General features: G+C 43.6%; 1 protein-coding gene across 1 annotated transcript; it reads left to right on the plus strand.

The window, feature by feature from the left end:
* The first annotated feature begins 2,543 nt into the window (after positions 1–2,543).
* On the plus strand, positions 2,544–14,486 carry ykt6 (YKT6 v-SNARE homolog (S. cerevisiae)). The gene is made up of 8 exons (XM_068001347.1): positions 2,544–2,648; positions 4,358–4,490; positions 5,013–5,095; positions 5,948–6,048; positions 6,527–6,631; positions 7,305–7,370; positions 8,200–8,301; positions 9,700–14,486. The coding sequence occupies exons 2-8, from the start codon at positions 4,387–4,389 to the stop codon at positions 9,733–9,735; spliced, it is 597 nt and encodes a 198-aa protein (XP_067857448.1). The 5' UTR covers positions 2,544–2,648; positions 4,358–4,386; the 3' UTR covers positions 9,736–14,486.
* Positions 14,487–16,188: the final 1,702 nt, after the last annotated feature.

Raw genomic sequence — 16,188 nt, forward strand, 5'->3', positions numbered from 1 at the left:
CGCGATGTGCGGCTCCCGGGGCCTCCCGCCTGTGGCTGCTGGAAGCAGAAGCAGGCGGCATTTCATCAACACAACCGAGTTTCAGGTGCTGCAGGATCCATTGACCATGTCGTGAGGTTAAAGGATTGGGACAGATGTTGCTGGCGGCAGTGCTGCACTGGGAGTGTCGGCCTATCTGTGGATCAAGGTGTGAGACTTCATATGAAGGCAGCACATTCGCCGCACATCTTGCTCATCAACCCAATGATTTCAGCAACCCCCCCTCACCAACTTCTCCAGCTCCACGATATTGGCCAATTGTTCACCATCCCCAGTAAGAATAGAAGATCATAAGAACCAGGAGTCGGCCCCCCGCCCCCACCCCCCCCCCCCCCCCGCCCCCCAGAGTCTGCTCCGCCATTCAATCAGATCATGGCTGATCTTCGACCTCAACTCCACTTTCCTGCCCGATCCCCATATCCCTTGATTCCCCTCGAGTCCAAAAATCTATCGATCTCAGCCTTGAATATGTTCATGATGTGGAGATGCCGGTGATGGACTGGGGTTGACAATTGTAAACAATTTTACAACACCAATTTTACAACACCAAGATATAGTCCACAAAATTGCTGGACTATAACTTGGTGTTGTAAAATTGTTTACAACTGAATATGTTCAAAGACTCAGCATCCACAGCCCTCTGGAGTAGACAATTCCAAAGATTCACAACCCTCTGAGTGAAGAAATTCCTCCTCATCTCAGTCTCGAATGGCCGACCCCTTATCCTGCGACTATGACCCCTAGTTCTAGACTCTCTAGCCAGGGGAAATAATCTCTCAGCATCTACCCTGGCCCTGTCCGCCGGTTAAGTGCTGGGAGAAGGGACTCCGACCTGTCACCAACCACGTAAGGAGATATTAGGACAGGTGACCAAAAGCTTGGTCAAAGTGGTAGGTTTTAAGGAGTGTCTTAAAGGAGGAGAGAGAGAGAGAGGTAGAGAACCGGAGGAGTTTGGCGAGAGAATCCCAGAGCTTTGGGCCTAGGCAGCTGAAGGCACGGCCGCTAATGGTGGAGCAACGGAAGTTGGGGGATGTGCAAGAGGCCAGAATTGGAGGAGCACAGAGATCTTGGAGGGTTCCAGAGCTGGAGGAGGTTACAATGATATGGAGGGGTGAGGCCATGGAGGGATTTGAAAACAAGGATGAGAATTGGGTGTAAATATGCAGGGGGTCCCCAGGAGTATCACAACATTTGCAGATGGTTGCCAGAAGTCAATATTTGCTGGGGGTGCTTGAGTGATTGTGAATATTTGCAGGAGGGCCCCCCATGCAGAAAAACTGAAGATTGTCTTAGGTGGTAACTGGTTTGAAGATGCACCCAATTGTAGGAACCCTACCATCTTACACTGTTATCAACAGATAGGCTGACACTCCCAGTGCAGTACTGAGGGAATGCTGCACTGTCAGAGACGCCGTCTTTCAGATGAGACATTAAACGGTAGATGGAAAAGATCCCAACACGCTATTCAAAAAATGAATTCTCCTCAGCTACCTGGCCAATATTTGTTGTTATAAACTGGATAGCCATGTGGGGAAGGATAGAATACTGCAGCCTGGTCTTTAGTTGCTTCCAAGCCTTTAGTCACAGAGATCCCACCCTCTCACTTACTTACTGACACACACACACACACACCCTAGATCAGCTCTCATAAAAAGGATATGAGAATCCCCAATTGAACCACGTCATCTGAATACAATTAACACTAATTGATACAAATCACATTATACAATTAACATTTATCCGTAAACCAATATTAATAAAAACAGATTATTTGATCATTATCTCATTGATGTCTGTGGGGCTTTAATGCGCGCAAATTTGCTGCTGCGTTTCCTACATTACAACAGTTCGAAAAGCACTTCATTGGCTGTAAAGAGCTTTGAGACATCCTGAGATTGAGAAAGGCGCTACATAAATACAAGTCTTTCTTCCTTCCATATTGCTCTGGTCCTGAGTTCTATGCTTCTCTGCGGGCCAAGAGAGGCCACCGCGCCAAAGGAGAGATTCGAGAACCAGACCAGAGCAAAATTTGAAACAAAGACAAGAAATGCCGCAATCGCTGAGCAAGTCGGGCAGCATCTGCAGAGAAAAGGAAGATGCGGACGTTTCAAACACAGCCCTTCGTCAGAACCCGAAGCCGGACCTGGGCCCGGGCAAAGGTTGACCGTCCGTGACCGATGGTCACCACGGCGTGCGGAGTGTCTTATGGACGATTCCCTGGGCTTTTGGTGGGGCTTATGTTGAGCTTTTTTTTTTAGTTTGATTGGACCATATGTTTCTTTCCTATATTAGTGGTGCCCTGAAAAGAAGCACTTGTTGAGCTGAATCTTATTTGGTGGCCCTGGGGCAAGCCAGGCAAGGGTTAAAGGTCCTGGGGGGGGGGGCTCTGGACAATTGCCCCACTGACCCAGGGAGTCGCGCCTGCGCACTGGCCGCAGGACCCACCCGGCCGATGACGTCAGCGCTCCGGGCGGACGGTATTTTTGGTTCCGGGACCAGTTTCCGGGGGAGCGGTTTGACTGTTGGACCAGAGGCCGCGAGTGACGTGTTCAGGTTCAGTCCGAGCAGGGTTTCGATTCTAATCGATTCTTGGGGCCGGAGTGGCGGCGGTGAGTTCCCCGGGGCTGACTGACTGACCGACCCCCCTTCTCCACACACCCCCCCCCCCCCCCCCCGGCAACACGGACACGGTGGGCCGGGCCGGGCCGACACCGCGGGCTCGGGTCGCGGCCTCCGGACCCGGGCCCTGTCCCCCGGCTGGGAGAAGGGACTCCGACCGAGGGGCAGATTGACAGCTCCCCCCACCCCCACCCCACCCCTTTAGGGGCCGCTCTCCCGGCCCTCGCAGCCCTCGGGAGTGTGTGCGGGTGTTGAACCGGATCACACAGCACAGCACACGGATATAACGGGCAGGAAAGGACTGGCTGGAGCTTCCTGCCCTCCCCCAGGAGAGGCAATAAAACCAGGGCTAATAAGGGAATGTAAAATTCATCTCTGACCCCCCCCCCTCCTCAAACAATCGGGCGCAGTCCAGGACTTCACATTGTACGTGAATACAATTTTGTCTTTTAAAAAGCATTTGGACAGTTACATGGGTAAGATGGGTATCGAGGGATATGGGCCAAGTGCAGGCAACTGGGACTAGCTTAGTGGTATAAACTGGGCGACATGGACATGTTGGGCCGAAGGGCCTGTTTCCATGTTGTAAACTTCTATGATTCTATGAACTATTCATCTACTGACCGCCCTATAGGATGTGATCTCTGCCCCAGCTGGAGCCCAGTCCGGCTCCCCCTTTGAAGGTGTGCAGAGAGTTGGCGCTCAGGGATGGAACCTGTGACCCCCCCCCTGGTGTAGTTCTGTGTCATATCTTCTCTATCATGGGGGGAATTTAACATTTATGTACTGAATGGCTTTGTTGTTGTTACCACTCGAGGCCCTAGACAGAGTACATTTCAACTTTTTGAAGTCCAGTGATATGTTTTCTCAAGGCAGGTGTTCATTGAGCTCTGATCCATGTGCATTCTTTATGATGCAATCTTTAATAGAAAACGCATTATATGATTCCCAACTGTTGCACTGTAAAGGAGGTGACTGTATATTGTTTTCCCAAAATCTTATGAGAAGCCCTGTAGGAATATTGCTCTAGGCTTCCATTGTTTGTCCTGCTCACATCCATTTGCACTGCAGCAGTTTCTGTCACTGAAGAGCTGGGGATATTGTGAGTATAAAGCCTCGGCTCAGTGATAAACACTCATCTCCAAGGCAGAGGGGTCAAACCTTACTCCAGGATTTGAGCACGTATTCTTGGTTGATCGTAATGCAGTACTGAGGGAGTGCTGCACTGTCGGAGGTGCCATCTTTCGGATGAGACGTTAGAGTGAGGGCCCATCTGCCCTCTTGGATGGACGTGAAAGATCCCATAGCAACATTCAAAGAAAATCAGGAGACTTCTCCCAGTGTCCTGGCCAAAATGTACCCCTTCAACCAACCAACTAAAAAAAAAATAGTTTGGTCATTGGGATCTTGCAAGTTGGCTGCCACATTTCCCCATGTTACAACAGTGACTACACTCAAAAGTAATTAGTTGGCTGTTAAGAGCTTTGGGATGTCCTGAGGTTGTGAACGATGCAGGGTTCCTTAAATGACTTGCAGTAGACCTTATCAATAAGGTATGGTAGTGGACATGTTTAATTAACTCTGTTTCCTGTGACTGAGGAGGATATGAACCTAAAAATAGTCCAGCTTGATATCTGGTAATAGCAATTGTTCTGTGAGCCTGGCACCGCATTTTACTCTGTTTGTTTGTCTTGTAAAGGTCGGTGGAAGGAGTGCAAGGGTGCAGATATGAAGTTGTACAGCCTGAGCGTATTATACAAAGGGGCCACGGGTGCTAAGCTTCTGAAAGCCGCTTACGATGTTTCATCCTTCAGTTTCTTCCAGAGATCCAGGTATGGAAGAATTACAGCTGACAGCTTAAATCTAAGGATGGGAAATTAAGTACTGATTTGAAAGCACCTGGAGGTGTTTGTACTGAGAGCGCTCCCCCCACAACCCCTCCCATGTAAAGACTGCCAAAGGATTAAGGCAGCAACCACTGAGAAAATGCACATCACACCTAATTGTGTAGCCACAACTGTTTGATCCAATGAGCTACATTTGGGGATGTAGAATGTCAGTCTGGTTTTGCACAGAGACCCCTTCCCCTCTATAATGACTATAAAGGGAGTGACCACATGTTCTCCAATCTGTTCCAGTAACAAGGGTAAGAGGGAAAGCAACCAAATGACACTGAGGAAGCTAATGTCAGTGACCAGCTCTCCCTTGTAGGGGCCTTGCTGATCGGTTATTGGCAGTTTCCTTCCTATGGGTGCCTTGGTACCTTTCTTTCTGAATACTCTGATGTGATTTCAAGTTCTATGATGCTTGTGCAAAAGGTGTGCTTGAATTAAATCCCTGTTTATAACCTGCAGTGTCCAGGAGTTTATGACTTTCACAAGTCAACTGATTGTGGACCGTTCGCAGATAGGAAGCCGAGCTGCGGTGAAAGAGCAAGGTAAGTAACCGCGTGTTACTGAAGAGCCTGGGAGGGAATTCAATAAATACAATTAAATAAGGGATAATTGCTTCACTTCTAATTCCAAATGGGTCACCAGATGGATTAGGACAGCCCGTGTCCTCTGTCAGCTCATCCATCTTGAATAACCTACAGTTCTCCTCCATCATAGCAGCCAACTGCCCCTTAAGTGACTCCAAGGTTTTTGCCTCCACTATCCTAGCCAAAAGTTGACTCCAGCTGCTTACGTTGGGACCAAGCGCATGTGACTTTTCCCCCATGAAGTTGATTAAAAGCTAACCTGAGCAGGATCTAGCCTGGGAGTGCCTGATGCTGATATTGAGAGCCTGAAATAGGCAAAACATTGAGGGGAAATGTTGAGAAAGTCGGGCTTGTTTTCTTTGGGAAAAGAGACCGTGAGATGATGATCTTCAAAAACTTGAATGTTGACAAATTTGTTCAAGACAAATTGTTCAATTTCTCGGGGACACAAGTTTAAACATTAGCTTAGGTATAATGAGGGAAATGGACAGGATAAATGGGTTCAGGAGACAGTTGGATGTGTTTCTGAGAATGGGTTGAGGGATATGATGAGAAATTGTCTTTAGTCTGAGAAAAAGAGATGAACTTTGTTAGGTGTTATAACTTTTTCCTGTTCCTAAAAAAATTCTCATGTTCTTGCAGTGATGGATGTCAGTGATGGTCAGCAATAACAAAACTCATTGTTACTCATGTATTTCTGCATTAATTAGAAAAACTTCAGTGCATTTACCATCAATGAATTGGGTTATGGAATGTCACATTGAGCCTGCAGTCGCCACTGAATGAAGTTCCTCTTTTTGTTCTTCCCAGATTACCTTTGTCATCTCTGCGTACGGAACGATTCCCTGGCAGGGGTAGTTATTGCAGACAGCGAATATCCATCAAGAGTTTGTTTCACATTACTTGATAAGGTACGACACTAAGCTGACACCATGTGCCATGAACACTACGCAGAGTCTGAGTGGAATCTGATGTTCAAGGTTTCCTTACTGACCTCTTCAGTCATACTTCAAATGCACTTATCCCTCCCTCCCTCCCATGTACTCTACATCTTCCCCAAAGTTGCTTCCTCACAGTTGTATAAATGACACCCTATCTGCAAGCACAGTGTCAGCAGAGCAGTAGATGCTGCTTTAGTTTGTTTTCTGTTTTTGACTCTCTTCACTTACCCCCAAATCGCTAACATAACTACGGAGCTTTAACTGGTAGGAATGTTCGAATCTGGAGGATAGTCTGTCAATAAGGCTTGAATGTATGTAGTGCCTCTCCGTGTCTCTTAAATGTTTAAAGCACGTCACAAAATGAATTACATTGAAGTACAGTGATTGTTACGGAGCAAACATGAATACTATGTAGATGGGTGATGTGATACATTTCCTTTGTGTTTAGGTATTAGATGAATTCTCCAAACAGGTGGACAGTATAGACTGGCCCTCGGGTTCTCCAGACTCGATTCGCTACACAGGACTTGACGCCTACCTTTCCCGTTACCAGGTATTGAGCTGGCTGTGCTGCCCTTGCAGAAACGCACAACTGGTGGATTTTATTTTTCACAAAGCTGAGTACTTGGCAGTCTCATTGCAGGAAGGGTGGAGGTGCAGGGTGCCTCACCATTGAGCCCCACCCCGGGGAGAACTGTAGTGTGGCAGGCTGTGAAACTGATCATACCTTTCTCTGTGCTCTGTGACTTTGAACAGCTGGTGGTCAAAGAATGGCCAGCTTTTCTCTTGAACTGGTCCCAGTGCTTGAACTGAAAGCTACCTTTTTGAAATCATGTCTTTTACATGGTGAGAACGTGTCAGCAGGGATTGGACCTGTATAACATTGAATTACACAGCACCGAAGGCAGCCATTCGGCCCATTGTGCCTGTGCCGACTCTTAGAACAATCCAATTAGTCCCACTCCCTTGCTCTTTCCCCATTGCCCTGCAAATTTTTCTTTTTCAAGTATTTATCCAATTTCCCTGATTTATAAAATCTGCTTCCACCACCCTTTCAGGCAGTGCATTTCAGATCATCATAACTTAATGTGTTTTAAAAAAAAATTCTCATTATCTCATCTCTGGTTCTTTTGCCAATTACTGTAAATCTGTGTCTTCTACATATTGTACATGTATATTTCAAAACGTCACTAATACACTCACTACATTTGCCTGTCTTTTCCCAGGATCCTCGAGAAGCTGACCCTATGAGTAAAGTACAAGCAGAACTGGATGAAACCAAAGTAATATTGGTAAGAGTCACAGCGGATGACTGCTAACATGATTGTCATAAGCCCCTATGCACACTACTAAATACTGACACTCCTATATATTGTATAGGACCTGTGCTATTAATACAGGACATGCATAACATTAGACATCAAGGTCTGGCACCATACACTTCTAAACTAGCTACCGTTATACAGTGTCCCACCAAAGCAATGGTAATTTCTATCCAGTTTCTCTCAAATCACTATCTGTGCTGCAATTGATGGTTCCTGTTTTTTTCCCATTAACTCGGGGTTCCCAAGTCTGTTCGTTCATATCATTGACCTCTTCCACTTAACATCCAACCTGATTCGCTCTCTGTGATGATTCCAGTCTACGTTCATCAGCCTCTTCCAGATTGTGCACCTTCAGTGCTCACAACCTAAAAGGGTGTCGCTGTTGTAACACCATTGTTCCTCCTTCCTCCACTTTCACTGGGTTGAAATCGAAACTCACTGCAGTGTTTACTCTTGCCTCCTTCTTTCCCAGGACCTCAAAGCTGCAAGTTCCTCCTGCACTGCTTAGCCTTTTAAAAACCAAGCTTGCTGTCCTCTACTTACTGATTTGCTTTCTCTTCTCTCTGCTCCTTTTTCCAATCTGGGTAGTGTCCTGCAGTATGTGCCTTAGACCTTTACCTAGATTTCTGAATTTAAAAGAAAAATCTTTGTATGTAGGAAGTGTGCAAAATTCACAGTTCTAATTTTGTATGACTTTATATTCTGCAAATGTTTCCAGGGATTGATGTGCATGTGGAATAAAGAACTGCTGCCTATGAGCTAAGCAGATTTACAGCTATGATACTTGTCTTTACAGCATAACACAATGGAGTCACTGCTGGATCGTGGGGAGAAGCTGGATGAACTGGTGTCGAAATCAGAAGTTCTAGGCACACAATCTAAAGCTTTCTACAAAACAGTAAGTGCACTTGTTGCCTATGCAATGGAACCATAATATAATGAACAAAATGCTCTCTATCCACTGACTGCACAATGCCACTCATAGCGCGTGCTAAAAATTGCTAACGCTGTACTCTTGATGGGGACTTTTATGGGTAATTGTGGGAAGATTTACATAAAAATCCAAATGTCCGACCAATCATAGAGATAATGTTCTAAACTCCTTAATCAGGTCAGAGTAGATAACTCCCTTCTGTGTATCTGTTGTTCAGATGGCTTACAATCCACAACATCTCAATTAGGTTCTAGCTTTTAACTCGCGCTCAGACTTCCATAGTTCTAATATGTTGGCAGATTTCCTGTGCCGTTGCTCAGTGTGTAAGCGAGTACAAAGTATGGTTGAGTTGCAAAGCCACCTGATGCCTGCAGGCATTATCACCAGGACTTGTTTACATAGGGAATTTCCATTATAACTTTCAATGTCAAATATTGACATGAAAAGTGTGACCAAAAATCATGATAACACCAAGTGAGGTTTGTGGGTATTGTTCTCTCCCTCTCATAATTCTATATATAAACTAAACTTCAGCCTGTAACTCACTCTGAAGGCAAATGAAATCTAATAGAGAAGTGTAAAGAAAGTACATCACATAGGGAACACACATACTGTGAATAGTGTTGAAATACTAAGGATGAAGCTGAAAGTGATCTGGGAGTCTTTCTGGACTCACTGCTGCTCTGCATTGGTTGGACATGTTGAGCAATCAACAAAGCCAATAGAATGTTGAACTAGATAGCAAGAACAGTGGAAGTCTGAACAAGCTATGATCAAAGTGTTTAGTGCTCCGGTCTCCAAGACACAAGGGAGATAGACCTTCAAGCATTGGAAGCAGTGCAAAGAGCCTGAAAGCTAGTCACTAGCCTTGGAGATCTGAGTTATGAGGAAAGACTGGAGAAACTTGGGCTTTTCAGCCTTGAAAGGAGGTGCCCGAGAGGTAATTTAATGAGGTATAAAAAGGAAATGAGCCTTTTTTTTTAAAAAAAAAAGGTAAATTTGGAGAATTAAATTGAGTGGGATAAGGGGCCACAAGTTCAAATTGGTTAAAGGCAAATTTAGGACTGATGTCAAGAAATTTTTTTAACTGTGGAAAATTACATAAATTGACTCCCAGGGTTTTTGCCTCTACTACTCTATCTGGAAGAACCAACCAATTGGAGATGGTACAATGGTGGGATTTGAGTCATTCTGGATAGGTGAACCAAGGTGGGCTGAATGGTGTCCTTTGTCTGTGATTATTCTCTATTAGGGTATTCAAGAAATTCAGTTTTGATTTAGACTTGAGAAAATACCCAGCAAGAGGAGCTGGCAATGCTGTTTTTTTTAAGAAATATTGCAGATGTTGTTTTCTTCCTGCAGGCTCGGAAACAGAATTCCTGCTGTGAGATCATGTGATTTATGGACCGAGCCCACTCAGTCCTCTGCCTTCACTAACATTCGGTTTGTACAAGAAATGTCTTTCAGCGCGCGGGGCACATGACAATTCTATCAGCAGTGTTTCCTGGATGGGAGCTTGTGTGCGGCGTACTGCGGAACATCTCACAGATTGAGGCCACTCACCAATTACCATGCATTGTAGCCACAAGAATAAATGGAGCGGGATGAAGACAGCTGTAATTAACCCTTTCGTTTTCTGTTTGGATATATGACTGTGAGTGAGCCAGTTTTCCCTGAAGGAGCTGCGCCAATGTTTCCAGTAGTTACAGACTATTTTAAAATTTTTTTGATGAATGGAGCAGCTTCAGTCTCTGCTGGTGTGCAGTCTCTTGTTAAAATGAGTTTGCGAATTGTTGTGACCTGATCCAGATAGTTGTATGTAGCTCTGGGGAATTTGCATGTGAAAAGAACCCACCTTACAACTATTTAGTAGAGTGTTTTAACTTTTTTTGTCTTCTGATTTTTCTCTCATTTCCCCTTCCTGCCTTGAAAGTGGCAATTTGTGCTTGGAGTACAGTCTATGGGTGGTGGCCCTCAGTGGCCTACACGTGTAAGCATAATACTATACCCTCCTAATACCTACACATGCACACTACTCAAGGTTTGCTGTCTGTTGATCAGAAGCGGGAATCTTGGCCTATTTTTCACCTTTAACCCAGGTATCCCAAGGCCAGTTGTTCACCTACTACTGCGTTAGCCAAGATTAGTTACCTCAGCACTGACCTTCCTTTTCTGTGAGTCATTGTCTGCATTTTTACCTCCGAAGCCATCAGGAAGGCCTGATTGGAGAGAGTTTAACTTCATGTCAGAACAATGGTTTGAACAATAATAGTGTGTAAAACCACCAGACAAAATAATGGAACTGAGTAATGGTCTTTAAGTCTCTAGAATTCCCTTTTATTTAGATATGCACTGACCTAGGTTGTCCAGTGTGTTGGTACATGGGAGCTGGCCTGTCTCAGCCAAACTATGCATTCAGCAGAAGCATGTGAAACCTACCCTGGAACCAGTGCGAATGAAGAATATAGATATTATGTGGTAGCTATTCAAGCTCCATCACAGTCATTGTTAAATTCAGCTCTGACTGGATAAGTATTTTTGTGAGGAGGGGAGAGCAATCTGCAATAGTGAAGTTATCCTATTACTGTTCTTTTTATCCTTTCCACAAGCTGTCTTGCCTCACCTCATTGGACCTTGGCTTCATGCTGCCAGTGTCACTCAGGAACTAGCTGTGAAGGTGAGAGTGACACAGAATGAATTCCATTTTCCCCCTGCCCCGTTCTGTCAGACTCCCTGGGAATTGCAGTGGGGGAGAAACCTGCATCCTGCTATCTGGCACAGTGTTGTGATAATCTGTGTGCTGGGCTTACTTACTGTTGAGGTATTAACCCTAGGGTGAAGCTGTTCCTTTTATTCGAGTTATTTATTCCTCACTTCTGAGCTCTGCTCACTTATTCTTGGATATTTCTGTGATGTTTTCATGCTAAGAATTTAAAGTAAATGTCACCATATAAACTCAATTGCTGTGCCTTTTTGTTTCCTCTGTCCCTGCAACTCAGGTGACCTGAATAAGTGAGCACAAAATGCCCTGCTCGGAAGAAATCATTGACAAGTGTTCAGCAGTTAAATTATAGTGATAGGATTGCCTTCACGTGTTGAAGTTCAGTTTGTTTTTATAGGAAAGAGGTCGGGAATGACTGGCCCCTTTCTTCAAAAAGCATTCCTATTTTCTCTACCTGATAGTTAAGTCTAAGGGTAATTTTGATGTAACATCTTATGTATAAGCAGCCTCTGTTCATGTGTTGTATACACATCACTCACTGTGTCTTCAAAGGGCTTTAAAATCAGCAAAATATTGAGGCTCCCACATACTGGTCTGGTGTCAGATTCTGTGGAGTCTCAATGCTGCACAGGCCTGGTATATATGTTAGTGCTTCACCAATTAACACTACATTATATAGGAATTATTCCACTTGAAAGCAAGTATGATTTTACCTAGGAAACATTATGTTCGGTAACAATAATTAAAATGTTTGATCCCATAAAGTAATGAATTAATCAGTACTTACTACAGAGTGGAGATCCTGCAATTGAGATCTGCTATGAGACGATTAACTCCATCACTGGAACTGGAATCAACTACAGTTATGACAATGTATTGATGAAGGGAACCGTGAATAATATTTTTGGAAAATATTTTCCTTGTACTATTTTGCTGCAAAACGGCTTGTGGTATTAGAGAGCACAACAAGAATAAAACACCTAATGCAGCAGTGAGTATCCCCTATTTGTTTTATGTTCACAGTGTGGATTTTTGGAATGGTGCCTTTTTTGAGTTTTAATACTTATACCAGTTTTCTACCAACAGATGTTGCTATAGTGCTTTGCAAATGCTTTTAGCAAATGGAAAACTTATTGGCTGCAGATGAAGTTTTTTAACATCGACCCTTGCACATTCCAATTTTAAAAAAAAACACCACCCAGCGTCCCACTAATGCCTTTAATCTTGGGCGTATGGGAAGTTAATATGTAGCATTTTACCAGTTCGCCCTCTATGAGCAGAGGCTGTGTTCAGAAATGGAATTAACCATTGCCATTTCAACAGCTTGCATCACTTTATGATAATTATAAACAATTTTACAACACCAAGTTATAGTCCAGCAATTTTATTTTAAATTCACAAGCTTTCGGAGGCTTCCTCCTTCGTCAGGTGAACGATGTGAAAAGGAGGAGGAAGGAGGAAGCCTCTGAAAGCTTGTGAATTTAAAATAAAATTGCTGGACTATAACTTGGTGTTGTAAAATTGTTTACAATTGTCAACCCCAGTCCATCACCGGCATCTCCACATTATGATAATTAGCACTTGAAATATATTCTCTTCATTGTACTGTTCAGAAGCTCTGGGGTTTGGAACTGAAATGCACTGCATATATAGATTTCCAGTTTCCCAGGAGAGTATCCCGAACCAGGATATTCAGGATTGATCGAAATTTATTTGCCCCCGTTTTCTGTGTTTTAACAGTGGGACAGTCTGAATTGCGATAGTATTTTGATGTATCAGTACTGCAATTATCAAAGGGTTAACCACAAAGTAACCCCCCAAGTGACCAATCCATTCCCTGAAAGACTCCTTGGTTTCGAACAGGGTTGCTGTGGTTTTCAGACTTGGATTTTTAAGGATCTTGTTTACTTTTGGCCATCGCTTGCTGAGTTCACTGGGAGCATTTGGCTGCAGTGAGATGACTTGCCTCACGTTTTTCCTTTCCATGTTGATCCCTGTATTAATTAATTATGTACCCTTTGGAATCCCCAGCACTGTGATTCTTGGTCCACACTGAAATGTTTTGTATGGTGTGCACTTGTATTCTGTATCAATGTTCAGTATTTGCAAAGTGGTTACATTGATGTTTCAAGATTACAGGGTCCTAAAGTGATCTGTAATTTGTGAACTATTGTGTATTCCGTCTGCTCTAGTAAACATACAGACTCTGGTGTTTATTACAATTCTAGACAAAATCTTTGGGCCAACTGAATCTAGTGGTCTATTTAATGGTGTCATGCCAGTAAGTTATTCATTATTTTTGCTAAAATAAATTTCCACCTTTCTCACTCCATTTTTCACTTGGAAAGGGGAGAAGATTGACTGACTGGGCAGGTCTGCAGACTCCCTTACCTGCACCAGAGCTAAACCGTGGTATGAGAAACATTTCCTTAAAGTTTACAAAGAGATATGGCAGCATCATCATCTTCTCAGTGCATCTCATAAGATGGGGTAACCTCGGCAAGTATGTCGATGACCTCTGACAACAAATTTATTTCCTCATCAGGACTTGAAGCTCTGCTGCGAGAAGCCAGAGCTGCAGTTGGTCCCATGGGCATTTCTATTGATTGATAACAGAAAACTTCTACCCTTTTTTGTTCTTTCAATCACTGGACTCTGTCTGAAAAATTGATACTTGGGTTACACCTCTCTCTAGAAAAGGAATGAGATAGCATGCGGTGATGAGGTGACACGGTGGCTTAGTATACGAACGTTTATCCCTGATCCAGCACTGCCTGGCTGAAAGTTTCCTTTTTGTGCTACTTATGAAACTAATCTCAACTCGGTCTCACCCGATTGAGCCAACAGCACCAAACTGTCCACACCTTGCCACGAGTCTGCACTCTCACTCGGGCTAGTCGGAAAGATTCATACTGTCGGGGTGATGCTTTGAGGTTTGGCGGGGGGTGGGGTGGTTAAAGCACGTTATAGGGCAGAGTTGGAAGGAACTCAATCCTGCATTTGGGTTTTCTCTACCTGCCCTCGGTGCTGGAAGCTGAAACTATCGAAGAAAGGAGTTCCAACACCCACGCCCCTTGTTTTAATGAGCACAAAATTGACCAAAAAAAATGTGCATTTAAAAGGGGCAATCATATAGCTGTGTTATGTGAGCTAATAAAATGTTCGCTGTCGTGCAGCTACTGGAAGTGAGGATTGAACACACTTTCTATAAGTCTTAAGTATTTTGCTTTTTTTCTAATGTGCTGTACCAGATAAATTATTTTAGTCTTGTTTGTAAACTAACAAAAAATGCTCATGTATGGAAACTGGTAAACTTCAGTTAAAAGATTGTATTTTGGTGAAGTTGCTGGATTTGTTGTAATGCATTGATTGTTTACACCGTTGTAATTTTGCCTTTTCAAAATGTATAAAGTTTGCTTTCAAAGTTTTTGCCTGTTTCTTTGGAATGTAAGTCCTGTATGCACCCGAGACCTTTCCCTCTCCCTCCGTTAAAAGTTAAAATGGTACACAAACCACCATAAGGTGCAATTTGGGATATAGAGCCTGACCACAGCAGCTGCTAGTGGTTGGAAAATGAAGTTTTGGCAGATAAATTTTAATATGATTAAATATAAGATATGCATCTAACTTAGTCTTGGGTATAGCAATCTCCTATATTATCTTACCTCACAAACTGGCTGTGTAGCTACTGAGCTTATAAAACTGTCACAATTCCAAAGCATTACCTATTTGTAGGACAAAAAATCTAAGTTACCAATGAATCAAAACGAAATAGGAGCAGCAAGGAATAATTAACCAGCTGAAAACTAAGCAACTGAGAAGATTTTTCCGATTCCAAACTTACCAGTCAGAAGCTGGCAAGTGCTACTAAACAACCAATTGACTTGATCATAATTTCTATGCACTTTCCAGCTGCTATTCCCCCCCCCCCCTACTGTATGCAGTTGCTGTATAGTTTTTTAAAAAAGAAACAAACAAAAATACACACTTCTGGGGCAAAAAAAAAAAATTATCTCCAAAACTGATCACTTAATGGGTGCTGGGAAAAATTCTGGTTTGCTGGAATTCTGCTTTGTGCGTTTTGGTGATTCAGAAAGGTGAAAATGGAATGCTAGTCTGCAGCCCTGCGTAGCTCTGAAGTAAGGAATCTTACACCAGGTTATAGTCCAACAAATTTATTTTAAAATCACAAGCTTTTGGAGATTATCTCCTTCGTCAGATGGGACAGCATCACACCAATCAAAAGGTGTCGTTGTTATTCAAACAGGCCAGTCACGGAGAACAGCATGTCCCAGTACACTGGATATACATTGTGTCTATTACACAGGCAGGCAGAGAGAGAGAGAATTTTAAAAAACATATAATTTTTTCCCCCTTTTTTGCTGGTGGGGTAACGTGTAGCGTGACATGAACCCAAGATCCCGGTCGAGGCCGTCCTCATGGGTGCGGAACTTGGCTATCAACTTCTGCTCGACGATTTTGCGTTGTCGTGTAGCTCTGAAGTAGCAGCTTTAAAACGTTTCCCAAGAATAGCTGCATTTCCAAGGATGTACAATGATCAGCAAATAAATGATCTATTTATATAACAGGCATTCACTCTTGACAGCCTCCAGTAAACACGAACATTGCTGAGCACTCTTGCCAGTATTTCTGAAGTTACGCAGACTTCTGAGCTTCAGAATCAAACTCCCAGTTTATCGTCAGACACTCCGAACTCCACTGGAGTTTCGATCTTCCGTGACCTGGATTATTGCCCAATATAAATTTCTATACATTAATTTTAAGTAATTACATACCCATAATCATTTTTTTTACAGATTCACAGAGCAACTAGTAGCTTTAGGTATTCCAGAATGGAGCACTCGGTACAATCTCTGAATAGAAGAACTTTAATTAGGATCGAGGTGTCCGTATCACCAAGTTATGTTGGGGCGAGGGAGGTCATCACGCTCATTGCTCGACAGAAACCTCTCATCACAGCAATCAATGTGTGTTGTGCTCTCCACTGAGAGCCTGGTTTCATTATCCAGTCTCCAGTGCTAATAGGGCATGGATCATTTTGCAACTATCATTAAACAACAAGCACGGTCAGTGACCATGTCAACTCGCTAGTTATCCCCTGCACTCAG

The sequence above is a fragment of the Heptranchias perlo genome, chromosome 20, assembly GCF_035084215.1.
Source record: "Heptranchias perlo isolate sHepPer1 chromosome 20, sHepPer1.hap1, whole genome shotgun sequence".
NCBI lineage: Eukaryota > Metazoa > Chordata > Chondrichthyes > Hexanchiformes > Hexanchidae > Heptranchias > Heptranchias perlo.